The following is a 25,985-nucleotide window of genomic DNA, read 5'->3' as shown; positions in this document are numbered from 1 at the left end:
GCATGTGCATTCTTGGCCCACTTTTCTGTTGATTATGGGTTTCAACTAATGGCCCATTGGTATAGAAACAAGTTTGAGGAAATCAAAATAGTGTACAGATTATGAATTCTTGCAGTAATTTTAATTGATAAATTATCTATACTCTTAGGGAACATCTACCTGAAGTTTTCACCCCACTCCAGAATTTACTCTGTATATGTGATCTCATGCTATGTTTTCTTATTTTGAGAGATAAGAGTTCAAGATGGAGTAGCGATTAAATGATTATTTGCTCTTTGTTCCCAGAGTTTTGAGCCTGTAGAATTGATGATAATCAAAGCTTTACTTTTAGAAAAAACTTCTGGAATTACATAGAAGTGTCATCTTAAGCAGGAAAAGAGCAGAATGTTTAATTACCCTCAATATTAAAATGATAAATACTTTGGAAAGTGCACAGAGACTACAAAGAACACATCTTTGCAATTTAATTTTCAACATGCTTTAGAATACAGATAGTCTTCAACTTACGATCACAATTGAGCCCAAAATGTATGTTGCTAAGTCAGAAATTTGTTAAATGAGTTTAGCTCCATTTTACAACTTTTCTTGCCAGATTTGTTAAGTCAATTACTGCAGTTGTTAAATTAGTAACATGGTTGTTAAGTGAATCCGGTTTCCACACTGATTTTGGTTGTCAGAAGGTCACAAAAGGGGATCACATAACTCTGAGACACTGCAGCCATCATAAATGTGAGTCAGTTGTCAAGAATTTGAATGTAAACCATGTGTCTATGTTGCAACAGTCATAAGTGTGCAAAATGGTCATAAGCTATTTTTTTTTCAGTGTCGTAATTTTGAACCATCACTAAATGAACTGTTGTAAGTCGAGGACTACCTGTATTTCATAGAGTGCTTCAGGGACTGATAGAACGGTTTGAGAAAACTCTGGATAGAAAGTCCAATCAGAACTGTGGAAAGCATCTAGAAGAACTACATTGCAATGGAAAGACAGGTGAGTGAAGCATCCTATTTGAATCATTTTAGGAGCCGTGGTGGCACAGTGGTTAAAATGCAGTATTGCAGGCTATTTCTACTAACTGCGGGCTGCCTGCAATTTGGCAGATCAAATCTCACAAGGCTCAAGGTTGATTCAGCCTTCCATCCTTCTGAGGTGAGTAAAATGAGGACCCAGATTGTTGTGGGCAATATGCTGACTCTGTAAACTGCTTAGAGAGGGTTGTAAAGCACTGTATATGTCTAGCAATAGCACTTAGACTTATATAGCCCTTCACAGTGCTTTACAGCCCTCTCCAAGTTCTATTGATAGTGTTATTAAAGCAACTGTTGTCTTATGCAGGCTTATGTAGCTGTTTCAGAAACTGCTTCTACTTGCCTCTTGCAGGTTTTGACTCGTTGCTTTAACAGTGTGAAAAAAGGTGCTTCATTTGTACTCTTACAGGTGATAAAGCACTTCTTCTGAATTTTTGTGTGTTCATAATAAATATGTTTATTTGTCATGGTTGCTCATATCTATAAAGTGAATATTGAGATCAGAGGTACATAATTTGGAGAAGCATCAGGGTGACATTAACCTCCCCCATTTCAAAAAAGGCTGACTATTATCTCCAGAGACTTCCAAAATATATTACAGCTGATCCTCAACTTACAACAGTTCATTTAGTGACCATTCAAAGTTGCAACAACCCTGAAAAAAGTGACATGACAGTTTTTCACACTTACAACTGTTTCAACATCCGCATAGCCACATGATAAATATTCAGATGCCTGGCAACTGACTCATATTTATGACAGTTTGTAGTGTCCCGGGGTCATATAATCATATGGTGCCTTTTGTGACCACCTGACAAGCAAAGTAAATGGGGAAGCACAATCACTTAACAATATTATTAAATTAACAACTTGTGATTCACTTAACAACTATGGCAAGAAAGGTCATAAAATAGGTGGCAAACCTATGGCACACTTGCTGGAAACCATCCCACAAGGAACACACGCCTTTGCTGGCTCCTCTTTCGCTTTCCAATGCAGACATGCGTACCAGCCAGCTGGCCTTCGCGTATGGGAGTACCAAAATCTGGAAGAGCAGTGTTCCGGCACGCTTGCAGGTACTGGCACCCAAACTTCCAGGTTTTCATTGTGTGCATGCGCAACTGCCAGATGTTTGTTGGGCTTGTGCCAGAAACCGGAAATTTGGGTGTCGCTGTGTGCATGCATGATGGAATGCTGCTCTTCCAGCTTTTGGCGCTTCTGCGTGCACGAAGGCCAGCGAGGCTGCATGTTCCTCAAGGGATGGTTTTGCGTGCCATTTCTGGCATGCAGGTTGGCATGCGGGTATGAAAAAGGTTTGCCTTCACTGAAATAGGGCAAAACTCACTTAACAACTGCCTCACTTAGCAACATAAATTTTGAGCTCAACTGTGGTCATAAATCAAGGACTACCTAGACTAAATTGTAACAGTGAAAATAGTTCAGTATATCACAAAAGAATTGATATTATCTATGCTGAATTTTAGGTAAATATAAAATGAATCAAACCCTGGTTTTAATCAATACTTCTTGGAGTGTCTCTCCCTAAAACAATCAGAGTAAATTGTACATCGCTGGTTTAGAAGATTCTATTACAGAAGTCAAGCTGCGAGCAGAAAATGTTTCCAGGCATAAAGACCAGCTAGAAAATATCAAGGCTTATCAAGCGAACTTACTGAAGCTTGAAATTTCAATTTAATTTTAGTAGATTTATAATGTACGGTATATTTTTCAAACTTACACAATCTACAAGGTGGCAGCCAAACTTTGCTAATAGGTAACTCAATTCTTTTAGCCTAGTAAGGCTACTAATTAATTGGTGTTAATTACAGCATGCATTTCTGTCTTAACAGAAGTGTGTTAATGGAACACACTTAACAACTACCTATTGTCCAGGATAATATAGGCTCTGTCACAAGATTGAAATCCCATAGGCCAGCAAGGAAAATCACTATTCAACATCTATCCACTTTAACCCCAAAAATGCCTTGAGAGAGGAAGGGTCCATGGTACCTTCTTGTGGCTTGATCATTAGTGACCCCTCTACCAAACGACCCGGTTTTAATCTGCCTCGCTCTGTCTAAGTAAATGTTATGTGACCCTCATTTATCAACAGCCCCTTTTATAATAGGATGGTGATGTAGTGTAGGTTATTGCCAATTTCCTATGTATCACTGATACATGAGCAAGAACCTGGTAAAGGACACCTTGACATGCCTTCACCTGCCTATGTAGCATCATTGAGGGTCTAAGAGGGCTCAGATATTGTCTTGCATTGATCTATTACTTTGACTGACGTTTGTCTAAGAAACTATAAATCTGAAGTGACTTCCTTCTACCTTTCTTCTTAGCTCACACATATAGAGTACATACACTTTGACTCAGCTTTCTGCCAGGTTTTGCCAATTCTATAGTATATTACCTGTAACTAAACCTTACTTTTAATGTACTTATAAAACCTTTTCCATCAGTCATTGTTCTGGTCAGATTCCCATTCTCTGGGACACTCACAAATACACACAGATCATAACATCTCCCAATACCCTCTGCATTTTATTTGGGCTCAATGTCCACCTCCTTTGTTCCATCCAAACACAAATCATGCACTCCTGTACCAACACTGTAACCATACTTGCCAAAACAAAAGCATGAAAAAGCAGTGTCAGTCATTGACAAGCTAATGAGTATGAAAGTACATTCAGAAAGCGTTCTATTTGTTCTCCGTGCTTCTGCACTCATTTCTACTGGATGATTTGATGGAAGCAGGCTGCCATAAACAGCATAGAATTGTATGTATCAAAATGGTGGTGGTGCCTTGATTGTCCCTGCTTCCAGGCATACAAGTGGCATTGCAAAGTCAGCTGGAAGGCTCATGGGAGTGCTGGGCTGAGTAGGAATATTTGTTAGTTTAATTGTTGGTGTTTTATTGTAGTTCTGAAAAAGGGAAAAATCAAAGTTTATTAATTTAATTTCATTTGGTTTAATTTGAGTGTGTGTGTGTGTGTGTGTGTGTATGTATGTATGTATGTATGTATGTATGTATGTATGTATGTATGTATATATATATATAATGTAGCCTTTAGCATGGAGTCTAGGGACTCCCTGAATCCTTTATGGCAAGGCCCTACAGACCATATGGTTCTACTTCCCAATTCTACACAGCTATAAAACGGGATGAGGCAATCCCATATTTCTTTTGCTGTCGCTCCTACATTCAAATTTGATGATAGTGATCCAGTTTCCTGTCATTTTCAGTTGAAAAATATTTAAAAGCTATACATTTTAAAATAGGTTTAATGTAGAAGAAAAAAATCCAAAGTCCTATCAAAAAGCTCATCCTCTTGAAAGAAAATATTATTTTGCATCATTATCCCACCAGCTACCCAAAATAGTTCAATGTAATCTACAACCATCCAAATGTTAATAGGGTGTTTTTGTTTTTTTATAAAATGAAGAACTACTGCAGCATTTTGTCGTAACTCTCATCACTCATTTTGCTTTGTAAATTTGAACAATCATTTGCTTTTCCGCAGTTTTAATTTTTCAAGTATATAATTCTTTTTTATTTATTCAACATGTCTTTTTAAAAATGTAAAATACAATCAACTTTGTCTCTCTCCAACTTCCAACTTCTGGGAATAGATTCCCATCTTGGAAAATAAGCCCTATATGTAGGATTTTAATAAAGCAAACTGAAATGCTAATAAGCAAATAAATACATACGTAAGGAAAGTTAAGGGGGGAAAAAATCAAATCCGTCGATAACAATCTGCCTCTGGACTTTCTTCCTTCATGAGGCAGCCTGGCTGATACATGAGATCCACAATATATACTTGAGGGGGAAGCAGAAGTCCAGGTATTCCCAAAGGAGAATCATCAACCAATTTCACCTCATTCCACGCTCTATTATATTCACCCCGGTATAGGCTGCAATTAATAGCAATTCTGTCTGCCAGAACCTATGAAAAGAAGAATAAAAATATACTTTAGTTTTGTTATTTTGTGATTGCTATTCTGGTAGACTTACAGAAGTAGGGTGGAAAAATCTGAAGGACCATTGCAACCCTAAATTTCTCATTATAGCCAAAGAGATACATCATTAGTAATAATGCTTTATAATTTGGTATGCTAATGGTTAAAAGAGAAAAAGGAGAAGTTGTCAATTGAATACTATTTAATGAAGAATTATTGGGGTCAGTAAGGAGCCAAACAGCAGTTGGTTTCAGTCAATCTACATAGAGGACACATTCTCATTTTTCTTTCTGAGAATTCACTGGAAGAATGACTGCAGATGGAAAGATTATTGAGTTTATTATCCCTGCCAAACACAATGGATTTGTTTTTGACATGTTATTTTTCAAATTATATTCCTCACTATATCATTCTTAGTCAACAACTTGGAATTAACTGCATACAAATTACATATATATTTAAATCTTCAAACATCTCTAATAATGGTAAGTATTTCTTAATACATTTATCCATAAATACAAGGATTAACTTAAAAGCAATGTCTCTAATGTTACAACTTGCTAAAGAGATAATAGTACTGATGCACAAGAAATCCTGACAGCTGTTCTTTTACTTCAGCAGGAAATTGCTGTAAGAAAACTTTGTTTTGCTATTGCCTACTATTTTCCAGAATTCTGATAGCATTTATTACTTCCTTTTCATTAAATATGTATAGCATTTATTCAGTGCCATTTTTTGACATTTAGATCACTTCATCAATCTACTATCAAACCTTACTATATAGATTTGGTCAGTATTGTTATTTACATATTACAGATAACAAAATGAGATTAAGAAAATATGTCTAGTCTTCCCATAATTTTTTCTGCTCTAAAATGTGCTCCTGATTTGAGTCATAGTTTATGCCTTTTCATACAAAGGACTTTTTCTGTTTATTTTCAGTGTCGCATTGACTTTAATGGAGATTATAAACAGTGTACAGTAGAAAAATGCATATTTATTGATTGGAAATCAATACCAAGTATGAGCAAAAATATTGTGCACATGGAAAAAATTGAATGCTATAATTTGAATACTAGAATACTTAAATTGAATCTGATGGGACAGTAGCATATACATATTCATTAAAACTAAAAGTATGCAATTTAGAGCAGCACATTTGTTTAGTTACACTAGTGGTATCAAACTTAAGGCCTGCAAGCTGGATCCAGCCCATAGGGTGCTTAGATCTGGCCCATGAGGCCACCCTGGAAACAGTGAAGGATCAGCCCATGGTACCTCCGCCAGTGAAAATGGAGTTCAGGGAGCTCCATTTTTGCTGGCATAGGGTTGCAGGAGGCAGTCACGGCCAAAAATGGAGCCCAGGAGGACCATGCACTACCTCCCCAAGCTTTGTTTTTGCTGACAGAGGGCTGCAGGAGCTGTTGTGGTTGAAAAGGAACCTGGACAAGTGATGCTGAGCTGGCCATGCCCACCCACCCCAGCTCCCCAAAATCAAACACAACAATGATGTGTCTCTCAATTAAATTGTGTTTGACACCTCTGAGCTACACAGTTTTACCTTGAAAAGCAAAGCTCTGTGGTAGAAGGTCCCTTTTTCAATCTTCCCAATAGGTACCACGTTGCATTTAAGCTCATATTCAATTTCACTTATATGAAGCTCCCAGCTGAATTCATGTAGATTATTTCTTTCAATGGGACCACCCAACCTATCTGCAACAAACCTGTTTTCAAATCAAACAAGGTAAATTAAATCCATTTTCTTGTCATACTACTTAACTGGGGTAAGAAATAATTCTGCTTCTTGACAATTATTTGCATAGAGTTCATGGTGGATCCTTTCATGGCTCATAATTTATTTGTGTGCCACTGGGAGAAATTATTTGATGGCAGTATATTTTAGGATAACATAAATATTGATCTCATCTAGCAATACAATTTGATGTTCTAAAGGATGGGTATCCAACCTTTTGGCTTGCCTAGACTGTACTGAGTGAAAAGGATTGTTTTGGGCCACATACAAAATACTTAGCTCCTATGAATGCCTTTAGCCCAATGAGCATTGCCTATTTAGTGCAATCTTCAACATACTAAATCTGGAATGGACCTTGAATTGATGGAGATTTCATACTTTGGGCCTAATATTCTGGTGGAAGTTTGCCAAAGGAAGAAACATAACACTGAAGAGAAGTGGCCAAACTTCATTCAATGATCCTTGGATGCCTGCTTTGCAAGAAAGATGAGCTGTGAACAATAGAAAGATAAAGATTTTGATACTCTTTGGGGTTGAGAGGCAGGAAATCTAAGTAAGTTAATTCATGGACAATTTTGAGCGAATGAGACAAATATTTAAACAAAGGGAAATGTATTTTTCAATTGCAAAGCTGGTAAGAATTCCATTATTGAGAGGATGGAATGTTGACATCAAGTGTGCACACTTGATTAGGATGGAATATCTGTGATTTCTCACCTCTTGCTTCCTAGATAAACTTTTTAGGTGATAGAATTAAAGGCTATCGTGGCAGAACAAATTTAGTCATGTTTGGATTATGCATTAGTCTGGGGCTGGTCTAATTTATGTATGCAATTGGGAGAAGACAGAGCAGAGAGAAGTAGGGAAAAAGTTTGCATCAGGAGTGGTAGAGGAAAGAGGAAGACAGAAAGAAGAGACAAAGAAAAGATGGGATGAAACTTTGGAGAAAAGTTTGCAGCTTTATTATTTTAATTCTTCAGTCATGGTTCGATACAAACCTCTTTTTCCCTGAAACTCTTTAAACCAGGGGTGTCAAACTGGGTGCTTAAATCTGGCACATGGGAAATAGCAAAGAATCGGCCCATGGTGCCTCTGGCAGCCAAAACAGGACATGAGGGGCCACATGCGGCTCCCCTATACCCTGTTTTAGCAGTCAGAAGGAACCACTTTTTGGCCAGCAGGAAGCGTCCATCCCCCTCCCTCCTGGCTGACCCATGGAGAACTACAATGCTGATCCAGCCCTTGAAGAAATTCAATTTGAGACTCCTGCGTTAAACAGTTATTTGCTTTACTCTTTATATATATGAGTAAGTCACTTTGAAAATCAATTTAAATCTATCTCAACATGACCTCTATAACTCCTACAAACTTACCCTAAATTATTTCCTGACAGATTAACAGTCATATCATAGAATACAATGAAAATCACAGCCAATAGACAGTCTAAATAAATGGTTTGAAAGATTCCCTTTGTATGGCTCACACATGCATTTGACATACTCACTGTGCAAGAGCTACCACTTGCTCTTTGCTGGTTGGTAGTGGCAGAATCGTTCTGGAAATCTCAGTAATATAATCAAACAAGATGGGGTCAAAAGGGGGGATCCATAAAGCTTTTCCTGGGGTTTCAACTACTTTAGGTATGGATGCTTCCAATTCCTCATCTTTTGGTTTTTCTTCTTCTTTTTTCCCTTTCCCCTTCCTTTTGTAAAAAGGTAACACTGATTATTAGAAACATCTTTGTTTCCAAAGCTTTTATTTTAATCAGCATAGAAGGTTCAGAGGCTCATTCAGAAAAAAAACAACACCATGAGATTCTTCTCCAAGGTAGATAGCACAAGTATTTCTGTCATATTAAAATTTTCCAGCACTTTTCAACAGTGTTTCTTCTAACTTCATGTTCAAATGAATATTTTGGGGTTCCAAAGAGTTCCAGATTTTTTAGCTAATAGCCATAAAATATTTATATTTCCTACCATTAACAGTGTCACTAACATGGGACAAGTCTTTTTCAGTTAACTCCCAGATTATGATCCAGGAGTTTCTTATTTGGCAAGCTTTCAATGCATATATTAGAATATGCTTATTCTGTGAGAAAATTCAAGTTGCAAAAATGCCACAGATAACTTATATTAAAAAAATCATCTCCACTGATAATGGTTTGTTTGGTTCTGGCAATCCTTAAGTGGTTACCTCTATAAAGTTTTTATGGTAATGGTGGAATTGGGACCTGCATAAATCCAGTCATTTAAAGACAATAAAGATCTAGTGAATAGAAGGGACCTTTTCTTTAAAAATCTGAAAAGAGGAAAAGCAAGCAAACACGCACACAAAAAAGCAGCAAACAAAAATATAAATGCAACAATGATAGAATCAATAAAGCTTATTCAATAAATCAAAGGAAAGCAAGTTGCTCTAAAATCATGATCAATTTATATCTATGCCCATTCTGGATATGGAATATAGCTCTGAAGAAGGCTGGAAAGAGCTTCTTACCATATATTATACCTAAGGCCCAAAATCATAATTTGCAAATTTATTCTGAAATTATGACTAATGGCAACTCAGAAATGGTTTTTTTCAGCAATAACCTTATAGCCACAAAACATCCTTCTAAAAAAGTCTTCCTAATTCTTATTCTTTGATTTTCTTACTAACAAATATGATTTTTGAACATTAATTTGATCTTTTAATTTTGCTGCTAAACTATTCTGTGTTTTTAAACAGCATTATCTCTGTAATATTTTAATCATTTCTGTACTGAACTTTCAAATACAAGTTATTTTATTATGTTTTATTTGTACTTTTCTTAGTGTAATCTTGAGAACTTTTACCTGCACGGCTACTAATAAATTGCTGGAAATACAAGACCACCAATCTACTATACACTAAATGAAGTAGATTGGTATTGTAAAAATATGTTACAGTTACCCACTTAAAACAGTTTGAAACAATTAATAGCTGCATATATTTCTGTGTGGTTTGGAATTGCTAGGTTTAACTGAATTGAATAATCAGAGATTGCCATGCACAAGTTGCCATGGTGTTGGTTTTATTTAGGTGCCTTGCAGTAATTTTAAAATGTTAAACTTTTAAGTACTTAACAAAGGGTCTGAATTCTCAGCACTATTTTTAAACAATTTGAGATCTGAAAAAAAAAGAGTAATATAAGAAAAATGTATGATCTGAAGAAAAATCAAAGTATAAGAGTAATATAAGGAAGATAGATCCAGATGAATGCTATTTTTCCATGCTAGATGGTTTTGGTCACATATAATTTAGTAAAATTGGATACTGAAAAAAAGAGCTCTGAGAATATTCAGAAGTGGAACATTTCAATTACATCCTGTGACATGATGAATGTACAAGGAAATCTAAGAAAAAAGTATTGGCTGAAGCTCAGTCGGACTAACATGGATGGGTTGCTTGCTATAATTAATACTGTTCTCTAAGTTCATCTATCTATTTAAATAGGAAACGGCTTCATATTGATATGAGCAAGAAAAGGCAGAGTTGTGACGTTGTACAAAAGATAATTGCCAGGCTACAAAGAGATTGTTTGAATTATATGTTATATCTGGTAGTGGAAAGCAATACTATGCTAATCAACTTTCCAGACCTTACAATTACCTTAATGCATTATCCATATCTTTGCAAGGTTGCTACCATGGACCCAAAATTGTTAATTATTACATGCAGCCCATGTAATTGAAATAATATTCTATTGTGTCCATATTTAGTTCTGCTCCTTTTTCTCTCCTTTTTTTGCTTCCTTGAATTTGTTTTTAGAATGTAGGCCCTTGAGCCAAACTTTTTACCCTCAAGCTTGAAACAAGAATACCAGTACCTTGATCCTTTCTCTCTAGAGGATCCTTTACTGATTGAAGAAGACCGTCCTGGAGATTCTGGTTTGTCATCCAATGAACTATCAAAATTACAAAATAATTGCCAATATCTCTTTATTTCTGTAAGGCATAGGAATTCTTAATGAACTGAGAGGAGAAAGGAAGCAAAACCAATAGGCAAAATAATTTTCTGTGGAAGAATCCTTTCCTTGCAATGGAATAGAGTACTAAAAACTTATATTCCATATTAATGTAATTCTTTTGCTTGCTTCCATGTTTTATAACTACTTGACTAACCAATTAATTTTAAAATTATTTAAGCCAGCCCAGACGTATTTACAATCCGTAGGCACATCAAAAATAGCTGCTTTTAAGGCACATTTCCATATTTTTTTTAATCAAGTAGCACCATTATTATGGAAGCCAATGGAGAATTCAACAGATGAAGTTGAGCCATTTTGAATGAATCCAGCAATTGTGTTTCAAACAGATGATTATGGTTTAATGTTTTAGTTGAAAGCAACAAACTGTGATTTATTAAATATAAACCATGGTTTCATGCAATATGTGCGTTCCCACTGTTTTCTAGACTGAAATAAAAAAAAAGCATTTTCAAACATGGCTGATGGGAGAAACATACATCACACCCAAAGGATGCATGGTGCACTATCCTTGAGAGAGGTGGGTATAGCCCCACAACAGAACACAAATTCTTCTCCCATTTTTGTGAGTAGGACGAGGAGGACTTTGATCTTTCCTAATCATCTTATCCAGACAATTGTGTCATGAACTGCTGTGTATGAGATACAGAAGGATGCTTTCAGAGAAAAAGTGCAGGGGCAGAAAGGCTATTCTATTTTATTTGGAGTATACAGTAATAAATAGATACTACATGCTATTCTGTCCACTTTGTGTCCACAACAGCCTAGTTTCTTTTTTATTTTTTAGCAAAAGCAGTAGCAAATAATATATATATATATATCCTTAGTTATACCAATTGTATCAAAATAAGTTAGTTGGCTTTTGATTAAAATAACACATTAAAATAAGTGTGAAGTTGTTTTTTTGCATCGTCTATGGTAAATATCCATAAAGACCCACTGAATCTGATAAGGTACTTTCTCCGGGGGGGGGGGGGATGGAGGGGGGGTTGGAATCTGCATAGGACTGTGACTATAGCAATTTAGTTTGGATCGAATCAATTTAATCTTTTGGACAATTATTAAAAAGCTGTGTACTATACTATGCAATAACAAGCTAGCCTTACAGAGGCCAAAAAACAAACAAACAAACCAGCCATTCACTAGAGATGCAGCAATAAAATATAGGACTATATAAATTATTGGTTGTCTGGGTATATAAATAGATATACATATATATAATTTAACAATGGTATATACATTTCATTCCATGTCTGAATTAAGAAATATATGTGACTATTGATAATGTTACATATATCCTTTTAGCATATTTATATTATTATTTATAAATCATGTTTTGTAAGTGTCTTAAATGATTACAATACAAAAGACACAAGGGCTATCTTGATAGTACTTGAAATCAGAGTAGGGGGAGCTGCAGATATCAGGAATCCATTGGTGTTAATGCTGTGCAATATTGACCCTAGTTACTAAATAAAAATATATAAAACATGATGTGCATTGGTAGTTCCCATGTATGCTTTGATTAGCAGCAAGGTTTCCTCTGCTTAGTGCCATTTATGAATTAATGCATTTTCTAGCTTCTATACTCTGGATATTTTTTGAGTCTGGAAAATTTACTAGTGCTATTAATTTTTTCTGTTATTTTCTGGATACAGAATATAATATAGTATAGGTAGTCCTCGGCTTACAACCATTCCTTTAGTGACTATTCAAAGTTACAATAGCACTGAAAAAAGGCACATAAGACCATTTTTCAAACTTATTATAAGATTGAATCATCCCCATGGTCACATGACCAAAATTTGGATAGTTGGCAACCAGCATGTATTTATGACAGTTGCAGTGTTCTGGCATCATCTGATCACCTTTTGCAATCTTTTGACAAACAAAATCAATGAGGAAACCAGATTCACTTTAAAGAAGTGTTATTAATTGAACAAGTGCAATGATTCCTTTAACAATTATGGCATAAAGGTTGTAAAATGGGACAAAACTCACTTAGCTATCTTGCTTAGCAATGGAAATTTGGGGTTTAATTGTGGTTGTAAATCAAGGACTACCTAGATGTAGCTTTTACTAGAAATCATTATCTTGCCAGATAAAATCAGAACAAATAGAAAATATTCCATTAACTCTTGTTTATCAATTAAAGCCTCAAAAGGAGTTTCATGCAGGAACTTAGTATCATAATGGAATTTGTCTTAATCAGCATGGCAAAATAGCTTGTTTCTGATGCCTCAATGATGGATAGGTATGAATGAGACTACATAAAATTAAATTGGTGACTAAATGGTGCCATGAGATTTTTAAATTTGAGAAGAATCTATTTCACAGAAACTTGAATAGCTTTCTTATTTTAGATCATCATTCTTATTTAAACTTATTTCAAATTTCAAACTGATAAAGGAAATGGTTTGATTTTTTAAAAAAGAAATTAATTTATACATTTTTAAACCTACAATTCATGAAAGAAAAAAGAGCAATTACAAAAATTTAAATACTTACTTATTTCTGCTAGATTTCCTGACACTAGTGGCAGACGCCGCAATTCGAGAGGCTGGGTTCTCTTGTGGCTTTTCCTCGATTGATATGGAAATTGCTTGATGTTCACTGAAACAGAAAGGATGTTATCATATCAGACATGTATTCTGCATATTGCTCAGAATAAAACATCTGAACATTTAATTCTTTTCAGTGCTGCTGAGTTTAGCCTAAGAAAATTCAAACAGGTTGTTTCTATAGGTATTAAATATAGCATCTTAGTTATGGAAGTTGTGACTAAGCAATAAGAAACAATGAGATTTTAGAATGGAAAATGTAGATGACATTAAAAAATAATTTATTTCATTTTATATACATAGACACAATTTCTCCATATGTATGTATATTTATGTGGTGTGGGCTCAGTTTCCTCCATTCACTTCTACTTTGTGTGTACTTAAATCCTATTTTTGTATTGGCATTACCTTCTGTTGATATGGATGCTTCAACCTAATTTAAGAAATTTGAGAAAATAAACATTTCTTAAGGCAGTCACACAAATGATTCTCCTTACAAACTGGTGTTGACTGAAACTAATAAGCTGTGTAGAAAGCTGGAAAATATGAATACTGAGGATTTAATGCACTCCAGTTTGTGCATCCTTTTCTCCTACCACAAGATGATTGTTTTAAATAGCACTTAGACTTATATACCACTTCACAGTGCTTTTTCAGCTGTCTGTAAGCGATTTACAGAGTCCACACAATCTGGCTCCTCATTTTACCGACCTTGTAAGGATGGAAAGCTGAGTCAACCTTGAGCTGGTAAGACTTGAACAGCCGAACTGCGGGCAGCCAGCAGTCAGCAGAATTAGCCCACAAACCATTGCAGCACCATGGTTAGATTAATATTAATGCATATTTTCAAAAGCTGAATCTCAAAACTTTATGTTTATGAAAAGAAATATTAAAAACTTGGTGTTAATGGAATTCTGCTCTTTAATTTCCTATTGGAATAGTTTTGAGCAGGGTTTAACTGATCAGCTATAACAGGGGTGTCAAACTCGTGGCCTGCGGGTCAGATGTGTTACATGCTGGCCAGCCCCCCCCTCCCCCCATTTTAGTGAAGGGGGGAAGTTGCAATATATTAGGTGATGACAACTTGTCGTTGTGGGCTTGACACCCCTGAGCTACAAAGTTTTTTGTGTAAACTATCATTAGTTCTCCACCCACCACCTGAAACTTACTATAAACATTACCTTTAGAATAAGGATACAGACATTTATACAGACATTTAAATCTCTTAATGGAAAGAGAAGGTTATTTGAAGCAAGACATTCCAGGATATTTCATGAACAATGAAAAAAACCTTTGCCTGAAACCTTGAAGAATTGGATTGGCTGGCTGCAGATGAAGTCAATTATTAAAATCTCTATAATAATCTTATTAGTAGACTCACAGTTCTGATAATTTAGCATTTATTAAAATTATAGCACGATGATCATTAAGCTCCTGACCACAGAGTTCCTCCAGTGACAATAGTTTTTCACCAGGTTTCACCTATAAGAAAATTTCAATAAAGTATGTGATATAAATTGTCAGCCATCTCTAGAAAGTTTACAAACGTCATTGAGAACTCTTGCTAATACTATATTAGTAGTATTAATATTAATTTAGGGTTAAGCACATAGGAATAATGTTCATGAATAAAATGCCTGAACCAAAATTCAGCTTCATTTTAGCATATGAAGATTTACAGTTACATACAAACTAAGGTTTTTTTATTTAAAGTAAACTCTAGTTTGTTTATTAAAGTAACAAGCAAACAAATAAAACAAGTTTATTACTGGTTTATTTGGCATCTGACAAGATGTTTTAAATCACAGTGTTTTTACATAACAAATATCTATTGAAGCAAGTTTTTAAGTTTCTTTTAAATGACAAATTTTATTATTGTACATCATAACAAACAGCTATTACACTATTAAACAGTTTTTGAACTTTTGAACTTGAACTATTTGTGTGAATAGCATTAAACTATTAAAAACCCTGTTAAAATAATTATTTTTATTGTTGTTCCTGTTTTGAATGATCTTTTGTTCTTTTAGATGTTACAAAATTAGTATTTTTATAAACATCAGCAATAAAGTATACACTGATGATTATATGAATTCAAATTCATGTTCATCTTTCAGCAAAAAAGTAAAAATGCTGTATTATATGATCAAATAGTGGAATAAGCAACAATAATAAAATTATTTTTGAAGTTTTTTATTATTTAAAAATAAGTAACATATACATATTTTTAAAAAATCCAACTGAGAAAAGTGTAACAAAGTATTAAAAAGCGTCTTTGTACCTATACCTATAGGGACGCAATGGCTCAGTGGCTAAGACACTGAGCTTGTCAATCAGAAAAGTCGGCAGTTCGAATCCCTAGTGCCACGTAACTGAGTGAGCTCCTGTTACTTGTCCCAGCCAACCTAGCAGTTTGAAAGCACATTGAAAATGCAAGTAGAAAAATAGGAACCACTTTTGGTGAGAAGGTAACAGTGTTCCTTTGGCATTTAGTCATGCCAGCCACTGACCACAGAGACATCTTCGGACACCACTGGCTCTTTGGCTGTGCAACAGAGATGAGCACCGCTCCCTAGAGTCAGGAACAACTAGCACATATGTGTGAGGAGAACCTTTACCTTTTACTTATAGTAAGACAACAGCAGATAAACCTCAGTCCTATTTATACTTGCGATAATAAATGACAATTTAGCATTTATCCTCATATGACCCAGATGGTGGGAAGTAAAGTAAAGTGCGATGCACTTTTATAAATGTGAAGTCTTTTGCTATGATCTCCTATGTACTGGTGATGTTAACTAATGATCTTTGTTTGATAATCAGTAGTTCTGTAAAGACACTTAATGTATACTTAAAGCAAGTTTACCTGTCCATAGTCATAGAATCCATCCAAAATTATGTTAGTTGATGCTAAAAAACCCATTTGACTGTATTTTTGTGGAAGATTGTGATCAAGTATTTTTTCCAATGCTGCTTCACTGAAGTTATTTTTGCGACCAATAGAGAGGTTAATTTCATCAAGAATATCTAAAGCACTTTAGCAAAGAAACAAAGCAAAAGAAGAGAATTACCAAAAATATTGTTCCAATTCATTACAATATTTCTCCTATTATACTATAATCTTTTATAAACACAGTACTGAAATGCATCTGATTTCAGATCTGTATCGACCAGCCTTTTCTAGTTCTCTGAAGACCATGCCCACAAAATAAAACAGACAGGACAAGAGATTTACATGATAGTAAAAGTAGTCAAAAGTCAAAAGGTAGCAAAATCACAAAACCAGCAACCTTGTGTAAAATATCAAAATTTAATTCATATCCCCAAAGTTCTCATTAGACTTGCAGGAAATCTCAGGATATTTGGAAATATTTTATTGGGGATACCGACTGGAAGTAAAGCAAACTCCCTGGTTCTGTCAGTGCTGTTTATGATCTACATGTAAGCCTAATACATGACTAATCCCTTTTTACCATTATCTACAGTAATTCTCTCCAACAATATTTACTCGCATTTAAGCAATTTAACCTTTATCTCCATCTTACATCCCTTAAACTGATGCTATCCTGATGTGTTAGTCCATAATTCTTATCACTTTCCTGAAAATAGGCAAGCACAATCATGCGCCAAGAAGATTCATTATTTATTATAATTATAAGATACCTACAAAAGAATGTGTATTAGTGTGTTCCAATTATCCTATAATAAAAAGATGAAATACAAAATTTAAAATACAAAAATTTAAAGGTCAACGTAACTGGAGTAAAGATGCAAAAAGGTAGCATAAAAATATAGTTATTACAAATAATAACAAATTAATACTTTTTTAAAACAAAAAATATAGTTTATATTATGAAAAAGCACCCTCAGGCACAAAAATATCATCAGGATTCTTTCAGAAAAGAGACTGTGGCAAAAATGAAGGGGTGGCTATTGTGGGATGGGCGATGAAATGGAATATCTGAGGCCACGTGTTGTGCCTGGTTATTCCCTAAATATGGATACACTATTAATAGAACATGAAGACATGAGGGATATAAGTCAGCATAAAAACAAAGATCTGATCCCACCACCATTAACACTACTACTTTGGCATCTCAACTTACCCCAGCCTGGTCATTTCAGCTGCTGTTAATTCATCATTTGCACAAACCATAACAGCCCAACAGGCATTTCTTCGGACTTCATCATTCTTAGAATGTAGAAGTTTAACAAGAGGTTCAAATCCACCAGAATTTCGTAACTGAAAGACAATGTTTGTTAAATTTATTTGCTGTCCATCATGCTTGGGGGCTACTCTGGATGTGGCCCCACAGCAATAACAAAACAATAAAATTGGGAAAAATGATAAAAATGTAAATATAACAATAGCAAAGGAAAAAAAATAATGGAGGTGCAATAATATGAAATTAAAGGAAGATGGGCGGAGAAGGAGCACGAAGTGCAGGGGAGACTTGGGATCAGCTAATTCATCCAGCAGCCACCTCCAGTGATGAGCTCCCTTATTGGGTCCCCAGGCCAATAAGCAGAGCCAGTTCTTCAGGCCCTTTAGAAGAAAGAGACAAACTTCATCCTGGAGGACAGGAAGTTCCAGAGGTTTGGTGCTACAGCAGAGAAAGTTCTTCAATTGAATCCTGTTAGAGTTCCTTGACTTACAAGATAGTCAGCAGGCCTCTGCCGGCCCAGCACAATAGGACAGGCTTGTTATATATAAATAGATTGGCAAGGGCTGTACTCAACTTAAGGAGCAAAATCGCTGCCAAGAATACTTAATCAATTAATTAGGACTGAATAATTAAGGCTATACTTATAGTGAAATAGCACCATTCTAGGCAAGGTAAGGTAAATCCTGCAAAGAGAAATAGAAGAACTTGGCTTTTTCCACAAGGACTAAGATAGGTTTGAATTACCTACTAATGAGTTTGAATGTTATAAAAATTATTTGGTCTCAACCACAATTGAGATTGGTGATTTTATTTTATTAAGCAAAACAGTCACCAGGTAAAACTCTGATTGAGTTTATGATTTTGATTTAGCTTTGTTTTGCTCACAAAGGTCATAATTTTATCACCATGGTATCTATGACTGGTCACTGCCCAAGGTAGTCACTAACCTACCAGTAAATCAACAAAATGGCTGTAATGCTGGCAACTGCTGAAGCTACTAATTACTGGACTTTCCTACTTTCTGCTACTGCTCCTCCTTACTGATTCCTATTCACTTTCTATTTCTGAACAAGTAATGAACAAGCAACATCAAAAAAGTGGTGAAGAAATATTTTTCCTTGAGGAAGAAGCATGTGAATGGGTAACATCAGAAAGAAAAGGTAATTGGCTATCCTTTTTTTTTTAGATTTTTATTTTTATTTTTTATTCTCTTATATAGCATTTTAAGTGTACATTCACATAGTTATTTTTCTATACATTTATCATTCTTATACATTTATTATTTCATTTAATAGGTTAGAATATACAATTTGGGTTGCTTTATTTACCATCCCTTCTTCCTGTTGTAACACCACCTCATTTTCCCTTTCTTTTCTTCCTCCCTCCCTTTACTTTCTTCCTTCTTCCTCTCCTTCCCCTTCCTTCTTCCCTTGTCTTTCTCCCGCTCCTCCTCTTCCCCTTCCTACCCTCTCTCCTTCTCCTCTCCCTTCCATCCTGCTATCCTTGCCTCTTTCTTCTTTCTCCCATCTTCCTTTCATGTTCTCCCCCTTTCTCTCTTTATTTTCTATTATTGTAGGTGTCTCTTTCCGGCCTCAGTTTATATTTCCTTGGGATGGTATTTCCACAGACCCAAATATAATTTGATATCATTTCTTATTCCCTTACCTTCGCTAATTTATCCTAGCTATATCTTCCTCCCCTTTATATCTCACTTTTGGCTGTATACTTATGTATTTAATATTTTCTCTAATCAATCATAGAATCTTCCCCATGTCTTGAAGTACTCCGATTCCTCTTTATCCTTTATTTTCATTGTCAACCTATTCATCTCTGCACAATCTAATATATTTTTTATTATCTCTTCATCTGTTGGTAGCTTATTTGATTTCCAATTTTGGGCAAATACAATTCTTGCTGCTGTAGTTACGTGTATAATCAAATAGGTATCCTCTTTCTTGAATTTCTCTGGGATAATACCTAATAGGAATATCTCTGGTTTAAATTCTATTTCTTGTTGTAACATTTTCTTTAACCATACTCTTATCTTAGTCCAATATTCCTTTGCTTTTGCACATGTCCACCACATGTGATAGTATGAACCTTCCAACAATTCACTGATTTGTCTTTAGACATCTTTGCTAATTTTCCGGGTGTCATATGCCATCTATAGAAAATTTTGTATAAATTATCTTTATAGGCCATTGACATGGTTAATTTATAGTTTCTTTCCCATAGTTGTTGCTACTTTTCTAGCTCAATCATGTGGCCAAAATTCTTTGCCCAAGTTAACATTGTATCTTTAACCACTTCTTCTAAGCTAGTTCTTAATAGGTAGATATATAGTTTATATAGAACTGATGGGTGTAGCTGTTAACTTTCAAAAAAGTGGTGAAGAAACTTCTTTTTCCTTGAGGGAGAAGCATGTGAATGGGTAACATTAGAAAGAAAGAGGTAACTGGCTATCCTGTGGAAGGAAGTCTAGCAAGAATATATTTCAGAAGATAGTGCCTTTCTTAAAATCTGAAACCTGGTCTACTCACCAATAAATGTTATTGCAGCCTTTTCAAATTATTTAGACACAATTTGTAATAACAAATTTGCAGGCTTATTTACAAGCAGATGGATCTGTGAGTATATGTATCAACTGGAACACAGCAATTGCATTAGATGTTGACCAATTTAAAACTTAATTTTTTTTTTTTAATTGTGTTTGGAGAGCTAACAAAATTGCCCTGTTGCCAATCCCTGAGACCAAATATATGCAAATAGCCTTAAACTGACTAGTAGCATTGAATTTCAGAGTACGTAGTTATATTATTTGATAGGGCTGTACAAAGCATCCCCAGAGGTTGTTTTGCAGAGGAGGTCATGTGGGGGAAAACATCCCTCCTCAAAATATTAAAGCAGCCATATCTGTAACTGCTTTGCATTGCTGGCAATCCCAGTAGAAGTACTATGTGTGCATCCACATACATGAATAGACAGCTGGACAATAGCTTTGAAGCAGCCCTCAGACTTCCGAGTGAAGCAGCCAACCCCCCAAAAATTTTTTTGTACAACAAGCTTTACAAAGTGCATCTTTAAAATGCTGTCCACAGTTCTATGATTTTATCACAATTGTAAATGGAAAGCCTCGTGTCTGGGCATTTTTTTTAATATGGAAAACATGAATTTTACAACAAAATAATTATATGATATGTGTTGATTACACAAATGATTACATCATTTTTTTTCACCATGCAGTATAGCAAGGATAACATTTCTCCTTAGGATTTATATATACTACGTAGCTAAACGAAAGCTGACCTTACTTACCAGTAGATACTTTTTTCTAATTCACTATTCTAACCCACTTGTCCTTTGAAATTTTTCAAATCTGGCTGAGAAGCCAGAGGGTAACTAGCATGAATATAAGCATTGCAAATTGTTTATTGAAACTGACAATTTTACACAACCAAGTATTAGACATCCAATATTAGAGAACCAAAACTTTGACCTTTACTTAGAAATACAACAAAATATGCTGATCTAAGAAAGCTGTGGGATATGAAAAATGCCAGGATTTGTTTTTCCTAATATAGAGGACAGACATGTGACTTACCTCAGTTCTGCCGTCAGTATCACAGCCCATAGCAGCCACAGCAAGAGCTGCTCTGCTCTGCACAATGCTGTTAGTGGAATTCAGTGGTTCTACAATGGCAGTCATAAAACCATGGCTTTGGATAGTGAGACGTAATGGCTCCTGCATGGCTAGGTTTGTGAGAACGGAGGCAGCACTAGCCACGGCGCCATCTCTTTTACAGCTCAGAACACTAATTAGCGGTTCGATAGCTTCAGCTTCAGCAACAGCACTACGAAGTGGGAAAAGGAAATAACAGCAAAGATATATTACTCTTCCCCAGGTGACTTATGGTAATTAAATCATGCATACTGAAAATACAACAATAAAGTGTCAATAACAGCAAAACATTTTCAATGAAAATATAAGAAAAAATAATGAAAATTCCATTGGTTAAAACACCCAGCCCCAGTAGTATTAAAATCCAATTCAGTTACAATTAAATCCAGACTTGAATGATAATATCTCATTCAGGGAAAGCCTTGAGAATATGAATAGGTCTTGAGGATCTTCTTCAAATCTGACGTGGTGACAGCCCCTTTCCTATAAGTTCAACTATCTGCTAAGCACAATGAAATCTGGCTGGACAAGATTATAATATGGCTTATTTTAAGGCAGTAAAATGCACATATCCATGGTTTATTATTTTGATTTATCAATTGCAATTGGTAAACAAAATTACAGAATTCACTGTCTAAATATTGATGCATGGTTTGGTTATGGCTTCTAGGGTTTGGAGCCCTGCTCAATGCTCTGACCAGTTTGTCGAGATATAGAGTCTAAGCAGCAAGAAAGGAAGGCAATACAAATCAATAATTGAACAAATAAGGTTAACATGATGCTTTGTTTGTTTGTTTGTTTGTTTGTTTATGTATGCCTTCCATCTCACCTAGAGGTGATTAGAAATGACAATAAATATGAAAGATTTAAATTTTACTGTTTAAGGACATTGAATTTAATGCCACTAATTATTAAATAGGTATGCACAGGAGTATAACTTTACAGAACAATCATATTATTATACATGTTTACTTAAAAATAATTGCACCAGGATTCATTGTTTTTCCATAAATAAGTATTTATAACAGTTCAGCCTTAAATTAGAGCATATATTATACCAATTATTTTTATTTAACTAGGAATGCTTAAAAAACAAAAATAGTTTGTGCAGATCATTCATTGGACTCATTTATTTATTCATAGGTGCTAACAGAAGGACATAATCAGATGGCAATCTCAATTATTCATGGTATCTCCCATTTATATTAGCATCCTATATATCCCATTGTGTTCAAAATACTTCCTAGCTGGATATGTTTAGATGTGCAGTCTTGTTCAGAAGTCTCATTGAGCAAAATGGAGTTTATTCCTCAATTGGCGGATATAAATTTGTAACTTTAATCTCTTGCAGCCAAAATACAAAATGGTTCAAAATAGCAATTGATGTTTACTGTTCATAGTTTTAAACAATTTATTACATTACTTTTATTAGTCATATCCAATTCAATTCTTTCCCAAGGGTTTTTCATTTAGTTTATAGAGTCTAGCCCTAGCCAATAAGCTTCAACAACAGAACAACATTCCATACCTTTTGAACCAATCACAAAGCTATTGTTAGTTATAAACATCCACCATTTCAAGGAATGGAAAGGTAATGATGGACAGCAGCAAATGAATTGTGGGGATCCTCCCTCCACCTTTGGAAAAAGTGTCCCAGTTGTGAAAAATTATGCAGGAATTGGCGAAACAAAAATCACAGCAAAGTATGTTCATCTTCATACATTTATTTTCAGAAAATTTCTTGATGACATCTATGTTTTCAGGGAGGTATGGTATGTTCATACTGAACATAAAAATTGTCACTACTTAATAGCTAGTATTATATTTTTATGTACAATATTATACTGTATGGTTATCTTATTGCAAACTGGTGAAACATTTCCTTTTGCTCTGTAGAAAAAATTGTTTTGTTTGTTTTCAAAAGCACAATGAAATTGTCCATACTAAATAATTAAAAATGCTACTGTATTGTAATAATACTGACAACTGTACATTCATTCATATTTTACTCAAACTTTTTTTGGAAGAGAGAAAGTTGCAGAAAGAAACAGTCCAACTTTCTATTCACTAATAGTTCTTTCCTTTTGTATTCTAATGTTATTATTTGATCCACTATTTCATTGTATAGCGTTATCCACAATACATGCAATAGAGTATTCCATTGCAAAACCTACTTATTTGCATATATTTTGTGCCACATATTCTCAGAATTGGTTTCACTGAGTTTGATGGGATTTATATTTTTGAACAATAAACTGAACTGAATGCAGTCAGAGCTACAATCTAGTGAAGCAGTCTAGTCAAAATCTCAAAAAGGAATAACAAATTTAGTAAGAGTGAGTCAATTAAATAAAGCACAGAAGTAAATGCAATTATGAATGTAAGGATTTTTTTTAAAAAAACCATTTAGTAATAAATCCTAATAGAATTTTGTTTCTTAGATTATAGACCAAGAACAAAAAATACCTAAATAAAGTCAGTCTTTAGGCTTTAGCAAGGCAACTCCCTTGAGTTCATCTATTGAAGTAATCGAAATTTAAAATAAGCAGGAAGTTTCAAATGTCCCTCACTCCAATCCAGTCAAAGATTTTTTTAAAAAAATGTTATGTCTATGTTAAGTGGACAATATTTTTCAGATTGAATTTTGATGGCAGTAACTAATTTATGATTGAAATTAACTGATAGCCATAGGGCTTCAAGGAGCCATATGTTGATAAATTAATTTTAAGCAATGTTTTATATATTTTAATACTGTCTCTACAATGACTGTCAATTAATCTGAATGATTATATACATCTATGTGGAAATTTCAGGAAGAAAACACTGTATAAATTCTGCACAAGTGAGTACACACCTTCCTATTAAGTTGCCAATATCTGTGTCCCATGCAACGAAGTTTCCTAATTTAAAGACTAAAAGCCCAATTTAATTACTTAGAAATGTAATTTAGAATTTAAGACATTTTTTTCCAGGTAACTTTTTTGTAATCCCACACACGGGACTTACTAGTGTATTCTGGTGAGCTTAGCAGGAGCTTTCTTCTTGTACAAAGAAATGTTTCTGATATTTTTACTAACAGGTATTTAATAAATTCTACAGACTGTCACTAGGGGTCACTGTTATGTCATATTAAGAATCTAAGTATTACTGTATTGAAGGATAATTATGAGAAAGGGTTTCAATGAAACATTTATAAATTAGGTAAATAATAAAGAAAAATGTCAAAGTATTTGCATAAATATTGTTCCATGTAAATTCTTAAGTGTTATTCTTGAAAGTCTGTAGTAATATTTAATATTGGAGTGCTTCAACAATAAAGATATTCATAATGTGTTTATTTATTTGAATCCTGGCTTTATCACTTTTTTCAAATAATTCAAGATTGTAAACATATCCAACACATTTTCTTACCTACATTCTTTATATTACGGAGATTACCAACACATATTTCTGTAGAGAGAAGATCTGAAATTGTTCTTTGGATATTTTATTTGGAAACTATACTAACAATACTTCTAAAACCTTACAGTTATATTTGTGATCTTTCCAATGAGTGGAAATACCTGCTCTTTGAATGCAGTGACACTTGGGGAGCATCCCAACTGTTTTTCTTTTGTTTTGGTTCAAGAAAATTAAATTGAAGCAGAGGTGGAGAAGGAGAAGACATAGGAGGAGGAGGAGAAGAGGGAGGAGGAGGAGGAGGAGAACACTGATTTTATCCAATCTAAATATCACATAAATTTCATTGCTTATGAGGATTAACAATTTATCAGACCATTTTTGATCCTTTGATAATCTGATATCCTAAATCAATTGTCTTTTCAAACTACTACAGATTTCCAAGAAATTATAGCAAATATAAGGTGACCAGACGTCCCGATTTTGGCGGGACAGTCACAATTTTGCACAATTTGTCCCGTGTCCCGCCACGTTCTTAAAAAGTCCCGATTTTTTTTTTAATTTTTTTTTTACCAATGTAAAGAGGCTGCAAGGCCGTGGCAGATAGGGGCCGCCAGCGGGTGTTACTGATTTTCTAGGATACATACAAGTTGCTTACTACGTCCTCCATATTCGGGGAGAGACACTCGCTCCCGCGCAGCACGATCACGCCGCAGGTTTTCAAAGCCACACTCTTGTTTGGCTCGCAAATGTCATGAGAGACGGCTTCCAAAGGAGGACAAAAAACGCTGTAGCTTTGCCTAAAGAATAGCTGTCTCTGTAGGAACGAAAATGTCACTCATCCCAATCCGTTGAGACAAATATTTAATCTCTCAGTTTGAGCCTTTCGGAAAGCAGAAAGCCTAGATATTCAAGGGAAGATATCCTACTCGCGATAGTATTGGGATTCTGCACTATAGCTCACAATGTTGCTATGCAGTAGAAAATTGAAAAGATATAATATGGAAAAACCGACGTCATTAAGCTGTAAGTCCTGAACTAATATATTAAGGAGTAAACCTTACTGAATTGCACATGGTTTTCTTGCCACCTCGCTTAGAACTACCCACTAGAAATGAAGCAGTCTTGCGGGCCTCCCCAGCGGCCTCTTTGCTCGCGGGGTGCAACAGCCCACCCTTCAACTCGCTGTTTCCTTCCAGGTGGCTGGAGAGCCACTTGTGAAAAAGCGTGCCACCTCGAGCTACCTGCAGCGGCACTTCCCTCCCTCTGTGCCCTGCCTGCCTGCCTGTTGGAACCAAAGCTCCAGGTGTCTTCTTCACCAGGCAAGCCCTCCGCAGGGCAAGGGGGTGTGACCGGGCAAGGTGGAGCCAGGGGGGGGCAGACAAACTCCATGCCCACATCTTTCTCCCAGCAGCTCTGAGAG

At 35.1% G+C, this 25,985-nt stretch overlaps 1 protein-coding gene and 1 long non-coding RNA gene across 2 annotated transcripts in view; one reads left to right on the top strand and one right to left on the bottom strand.

Annotated features, from left to right (window-relative positions):
- Positions 1 to 746: 746 nt before the first annotated feature.
- LOC116522566 lies at positions 747 to 24,460 on the top strand. Its single transcript, XR_004256980.1, has 3 exons — positions 747 to 991; positions 18,558 to 18,644; positions 22,307 to 24,460. It is a non-coding gene; the product is annotated as an uncharacterized LOC116522566 (long non-coding RNA).
- ARMC3 (armadillo repeat containing 3) overlaps positions 4,040 to 25,985 on the bottom strand; it is a 53,866-nt gene continuing 31,920 nt past the window's right edge. Inside the window, exons 10-18 of the mRNA XM_032237535.1 lie at positions 21,086 to 21,335; positions 17,425 to 17,561; positions 16,185 to 16,353; positions 14,700 to 14,800; positions 13,266 to 13,370; positions 10,599 to 10,676; positions 8,256 to 8,453; positions 6,560 to 6,722; positions 4,040 to 4,985 (exon numbers count right to left, since the gene is read on the bottom strand). Of these exons, the coding sequence (XP_032093426.1) occupies positions 4,776 to 4,985; positions 6,560 to 6,722; positions 8,256 to 8,453; positions 10,599 to 10,676; positions 13,266 to 13,370; positions 14,700 to 14,800; positions 16,185 to 16,353; positions 17,425 to 17,561; positions 21,086 to 21,335 (1,411 nt within the window). The 3' untranslated portion in view covers positions 4,040 to 4,775. The remainder of the gene's footprint in view (positions 4,986 to 6,559; positions 6,723 to 8,255; positions 8,454 to 10,598; positions 10,677 to 13,265; positions 13,371 to 14,699; positions 14,801 to 16,184; positions 16,354 to 17,424; positions 17,562 to 21,085; positions 21,336 to 25,985) is intronic.

Source organism: Thamnophis elegans, chromosome Z (genome assembly GCF_009769535.1).
Source record: "Thamnophis elegans isolate rThaEle1 chromosome Z, rThaEle1.pri, whole genome shotgun sequence".
Classification (NCBI taxonomy): Eukaryota; Metazoa; Chordata; class Lepidosauria; order Squamata; family Colubridae; genus Thamnophis; species Thamnophis elegans.
Note: the sequence above shows the minus strand (reverse complement) of the source record. Positions and strands in the feature narration are given on the sequence as shown.